Genomic DNA, 5,837 nt, shown 5'->3' on the forward strand with positions numbered 1-5,837 from the left:
AAAAGAACAAAATACTTACATATATGAGTATCAAGTGTTAATTTGAATTTATTGTGTGACAAAATATAAGATCAGTAGTATTCTCGATATTTTGATGGTTTCCTGCGTCACTGGTTAAGTATTTGCTTTAGTTGGTGCTTGCTTCATAAATTTAGTCTAGTTTCACAGGTGCTTGTGCTGGACATCCTCCCTTTCGTTACAAGCGTGTTTTTGTCCACCAAATACGAAATCTTGTAAGTATTTTTTATATCTACCAACAGCTGATCCCTCCTCGTCCCATTAAAAAATCCAATTTGAACCAGGGAGAGGGGTCACGAGTCACATCACTTTCCTATCAGACTGAGAGGACCTAATGTAAATTAGCCGCACATTTATCAGTATCACTGATTTATTATTGATAAGATATCATGTGGATTGTTTTGATTCAGATATAGGAAGTTGTAGTTTAAAGTTTTGTCATACCAAAAACTTCAATGGATATGTAGTTTTTCGTGATTTTTGGGAGTATGGAATTCAATGAGAACTCCCTTTTGTTTCCAAAAGAAAAGGGTCAACATAAAAGAAGAAATTACGGAGGGAGGGATGACATTGCCTACACCAGTACGGAAGAGTACGAATATGACAATTCTGCGTTCTCTGAAAAATACGAAGAACTGGAAAATGGCGGGATAGAGGGTAGGTGCTATAGGTTTCCGATGTAGCTATACAGATCGTCTTACCTATTTTCTTATAAATGTACGTGTATAACCGTAAGCACCCACTTTAAATCGAATAAAACTGATTTCTCTTTTGTTTGTATGATCAGGCCCATAGGAAACAATTTCAGTTGGGGAGGCACGATAAGTTGGGGGGGGGGGGGTGGCACTACCAAGCAGAAATTCCTTAACATCAGATGTAATTATTGAAGAAACACTTTCATAAAGTAGCTTTGTTTCTGTAGTATACTACGGCCGTGTGATCTACAATAAGGAGCATGAAGGGATTTTTTTTCAATTAACAGTAAACTTAAAAGTAGAATATAGCTTATTTTACATTTCGTTTGCTAGAATTAATATTGTTTCATATATAGTGAAAACTTGTGATATATTATTAGACTCCAACAGTGGTAGAAGTGTCGGAGAAACTGAATCCGCCTCTGATATTTTATATCGGCTTCGCTATGGTTTTCTTGACCCAGAGTAAGTTCTCGATGTCTCACAAAATCCCAGCAAAATATTTCAACAATTTAAGTATTTGACATGAAATCAATTTCCATTGTCTATAAATTGCCCATATACTGTATAAGATGCTCACGTATAGACGTGGTTTGTATTTAGTTTGGATTCGGAACACCTTATATCGGAATCCCAAGCTCGTCTAACGGGACAGGACAAGCTGAAATTCAAGGAGGACATTTTGGAAGGAATTAGAGAGGTTCCTCTGCCAATGAGGCAAAAATTAAGACTTCGACGGTTAGATGTTAACTCTAAAAATATTTCAAAAATACATATCAAGTAGAATTAATTTATGTATATAACATATATAATATGGAGAGTTTTATTTATCCTTTAATATTTGTTTAATCTCCTTGTATATCTATACAGAATACTAACTACGGATCATGTCAATAGACGAAGAGAACAAGCTTCCAAAAAGTACATCAGCTCAAAAGTATGTCTTCAATGTACTCCATCCAAAGAAAGCTTCAATATTATTCAGTGTTTGTTCATTCCAAGTAAAAAAAAATTGACAAATACTAGAGATCGTTCATTCGTAATACTTTATATTTAGTCAAGGAAAAACAACACCGTCTTCTTTCGCCTCTGGGAATCCTCCATAACCAAATTAACAGGTACAGTTACATGTATCATGTAACAAAATTGTTAACCCTTAAAACGAAATAAAAAAAAAAAACGAAATTCTCGGCACAGACTATATATACAGTTGTTCTTTTTTCTTCCTTTTAGCTTACTTTGGCAGCACAGTAGCTTCCTACTTCACATTTCTAAGGACTCTGTTTTTCCTGAACTTGCTCACAGGGCTAATTTTATTTTCCTTTACCGGAGTACCACAGGTAATGACATTACGCGTACAGGTATTAGTACAGTATAACCGGTTTATCGGCATCCTTTACGATTCAATTTAATTATTTTATTCGTAGATTACCACCGGCGAGTTTTTACTGGATCAAAGAGAAAACAGAAATATTACTTTTGGACATTTTGTAAGTCAGAGAGAGAGAGAGAGTACATGTATTAAACAAGATATAATAGTTATTCTAGAACTTAAAAGTTTTCTTCCCTTGTAGGGAGATCTGTCATACAGTATGCTTTTCTATGGGATTTACAGGGATGACGTGGAGGGATTCAACCTTCCGTTGTCCTACTTTTTGACCTGGATATCCGTGAATCTTCTGACCGTTTTGTACCTTGCATCAAGGTTTGTTTGATGTTCCCTCTCTCTAGAACGTTTCGAATAATAGAGTCGATATGTTTGTACGTTTTAATAAAGATTTCCTTTTCATCATTTTTTTTTTCATCGTGGGGGAAATTGCTTTTGCTTTTGTTCCAGCATGTACGTGCGATACAGAAGAAGCAAGTTGTCAGACACGGGCAGTGATTTCCCGTTCACGTGGTCCACCCTCTGTTACTTTGACTTCACCATTAACACCAAGGACGGTGTTAAGGATCATCTTAAAGCATTCTGCACACACTTAAAAGTGAGGCATTATATCAGAATAAGTATAAATCTGCTAGACAAAAAAGCAGCAACATAAAGAAGTTACGCTTAGTTGATATATTGTTATTCTTTAGGAAAAGATACGAGAAGAAAAGTCCTTAGAAGTAGTTGACTGTATAAAGAGGTAATTCGCTCAGATCTTTTTTTCACGAGCACACAAACCAGTTAATTTACTTTATATGGCTACTTAATGCCTGTTTCAGACTTCGTATGTATTTTGGTCGACTGGTCAGTAACATACTAGTGCTTGGGTTGCTGGGAGGCAGCGGCTTCCTAATCTACTATGTCGCTGAGAAAGAAACGAGTCAGGAGGAAATTGAACTGGATGACAAACCAGAGGATCTTGTACAGAAAATCTACGAACGATACCGGGCAAGTCTTATATTCTTTTACTTTAAAAAAAATCAAAGAATTAAGAGATTCATATCTGAGTGTTAGAAAGCGTTGTTAGGTATGGTACCCCAATTTTACACTTTCGAGCGCGTTGACAAGTCCGTTCTTTCTCTGTAAAGATTTGGAGCATCTACCTGTAATGTTAATCAAACTGCAATACATTAAGTGTAGTACAGTATTCGGTTAATGTACATATTATGTATTTCACTAGTTGGCGGTTGTTGTAGCCTTCCTGAAACTTTTTGTTCCATTCATCTTCGAACTCCTGGTGAAAATAGAAAGCTATCACCCTCGTACAGAACTGAAATTTACACTTGCAAGGTGAGGGCGTTAAATTGCTTTAACAACTGAAAAAAAGTGTTCAATGACTTTAAACCAGCTTATATTTTTATTTGTTAAATTCATTTCAGAACAACATTTTTCTATTACGCAAGTTTGATAGTGTTTATTGTTTCACTCACAAAGAAAGCGGAATGTGCCAATGTACAGAACCCACAGACAAGCACAGTAAGGTTATTCTAGCCTATTGATTTCAGAAGTACACCATGGTGAATAAAACTTTTATTTGGCTCCGTTCTGATCAAGCATATAGTGTGGTGTACAGTAAACTGGTAAATGCTGATATAAAACAGATAAATTTGGTTTATTTCCATTTCTAGACACCAGGGAGAAGATCCCCCACTACCCTCCCCTTTACTGGTACCACCGGTGCCACTTCTTCCCCACCTACTAACGCTTCATCTCTCATCACTTATTGCTGCTGGGAAAATGTCGTGGGTGAAGAGATTTTTAAACTCATTCTGGTGGATTTAGGAGTGTGCATCGCGGTCGGACTTCTGTTCCATGTTGTAAAGGCCATTTTCATAAAAACTAGGACATGCTGCTGCCAGGTATGCAGCGATTTGTTACACGGCAAAAGGTGCATTTTGGTCATTTCTTTTGCCTGAAGCTTGATATCGGTAAAATGAAAAAAAAGCTGTTCTCCTCTTTCATTTTCATTTGCCGAATGCTTATTTCTTCCCGTTTGGCAATTTGCAGTTGAATCGCTGAAGTATATTTTTTAAAGTGCCTAAAAATCGAACCATTTTAATAACACATTTTACATTACAGATTAACTACAGTGAGTTTGCAGTGACATCAAACGTTCTGGATCTAGTGTATGGACAAGGCCTGGTATGGCTGGCGCTTTATTTCTCGCCATTAATGGCGCTGGTAGCGACCGTCAAATTGTTCATTGTATTCTATTTTCGGTATTTTGTGGCACGCTTTGCCAACATTCCGCCCAAGAAAATGTTCCGGGCGTCCCGATCTGGCAACTTTTACTTGTTTCTGTTACTGCTGACGTGGATGTTGTGTTTTATTCCAGTGGTCTATGTTCTTATCGAGTAAGATGTTTTATATTATTACCACATTTACAAAATCGTGTTTGAAAATAATTCAGTAAAACACGGCTACACCTATAACATGTATAATGAATTTACGCATACAGCAGCGAAATTTTCACTCCCTGAAGTTTTAACACTTTTGTTTGACAAAGTTTGATATGAAATAATTACACATTTATTACAAAGTTGATCGTCCCTGGCACTTCGTTATAAGCGTGTTTTACTGTAGATAGTTTTAAATTAATGAATAGCTTTTTATTTCTTATCTTCATATCTGTATTTTATGCGATAAAAGAAAGACACCATCTTGGTACTGCGGTCCTTTTGAGAACAAAGACAGGGCATACAAAGTGATAGATCTGTTTGACTCTCTGAATGACCTTCCCAGCTGGTTGGACTGGGTCAAGGACGCCATAGACTATATTGCCACGGCCATTGTGATTGTTCCAATCATAGTGGTGTTAATGTGAGTCTGAGGATTACAAAATTTCCAATAAAGCATCAAAAGTAAAATTGCAAAATAAGCAGACCAAGTTAATCTGACACTTTCATGTAAATATTTGGACTTGGAAACGTTAATATTTATGGCTTTGTATACAGTATCATCTTTGTGATGAAGTTTATTCACATATTGTAGCTTTAAATGCTGTTGGTATATGTTTCAGTCTCCTTGTACTTTATTATCGTGTGAAATCCAGTTCTTATAACGCATTGATTCAAGAACTCCGCAAACAGCTAGTTTTTGTGAGTATATATCAAGTCTTCATGCTTTGTGATTCTTCACTTTGAAGTCTGTAAAGGCACACAAACATTATTAATCAGCATTTCTTCAAAAGTTTCACATTTGTCCTTTTCTAACAAAATTGTTGTGCTTTGTAGGAAAGAAAAATTGAAAGAAAGAAGGTTTATGCTAGGGCCTTATCTGCACCAGGTAACATTTAACTAACACAGTCATTAAGGTAAATACATGAAAGTTGTGATGATATCTGAGAGTTTGTAATTTCAAGGTTCTTTCAGTTAATCAGAAATACTGTTTTATTTCTTGGTTCTCTAAGTATATTTTAAATTTGCACATCTTTCAGCGATTGGCAGTGTTGGGAAAGCGAGTGGATCAGCTATCACTGGTGAAATGTCAAGGAAAACAAGTATATCTACCATCACTTCTTAAAACAGTTCACTGATCAAGGCACAAATAACTTTTCAAACTTCCTAACACTGAAGAGTTCAACTTTTGCCAGCAAAGGACATTCTTTGTATATTGTTGGTGTGAATTAAAATTCATCTTTTCACTCAAAGAAACATTCATTCTTTGTACAGTGTATATGAAATTAATTACCAATC

General features: G+C 36.0%; 1 protein-coding gene across 1 annotated transcript; it reads left to right on the forward strand.

Annotated features, from left to right (window-relative positions):
* Window positions 1-356: 356 nt before the first annotated feature.
* On the forward strand, window positions 357-5,729 carry LOC133172593 (transmembrane channel-like protein 3). Its single transcript, XM_061307520.1, has 19 exons — window positions 357-675; window positions 1,094-1,178; window positions 1,317-1,451; window positions 1,584-1,650; window positions 1,771-1,831; window positions 1,947-2,053; window positions 2,141-2,203; window positions 2,288-2,418; window positions 2,551-2,698; window positions 2,793-2,842; window positions 2,922-3,090; window positions 3,323-3,432; window positions 3,522-3,618; window positions 3,771-4,001; window positions 4,222-4,496; window positions 4,792-4,962; window positions 5,162-5,240; window positions 5,376-5,427; window positions 5,579-5,729. The coding sequence occupies exons 1-19, from the start codon at window positions 507-509 to the stop codon at window positions 5,662-5,664; spliced, it is 2,286 nt and encodes a 761-aa protein (XP_061163504.1). The 5' UTR covers window positions 357-506; the 3' UTR covers window positions 5,665-5,729.
* The last annotated feature ends 108 nt before the right edge of the window (window positions 5,730-5,837 follow it).

The sequence above is a fragment of the Saccostrea echinata genome, unplaced genomic scaffold (genome assembly GCF_033153115.1).
Source record: "Saccostrea echinata isolate AGI-Se365-2 ecotype Australia unplaced genomic scaffold, CSIRO_AGI_Sech_v1 ptg000054l, whole genome shotgun sequence".
Lineage (NCBI taxonomy): Eukaryota > Metazoa > Mollusca > Bivalvia > Ostreida > Ostreidae > Saccostrea > Saccostrea echinata.

What these genes read in the sequence shown, in the direction of transcription:
- LOC133172593 (XM_061307520.1), top strand. Translation starts at nt 507, where the DNA reads ATGGAATTCAATGAGAACTCCCTTTTGTTTCCAAAAGAAAAGGGTCAA. An exon ending in TATGGTTTTCTTGACCCAGA is followed by an intron (nt 1,179 to 1,316) that starts GTAAGTTCTCGA and finishes GTTTGTATTTAG; the next exon opens with TTTGGATTCGGAACACCTTA. An exon ending in ATATTACTTTTGGACATTTT is followed by an intron (nt 2,204 to 2,287) that starts GTAAGTCAGAGA and finishes CTTCCCTTGTAG; the next exon opens with GGAGATCTGTCATACAGTAT.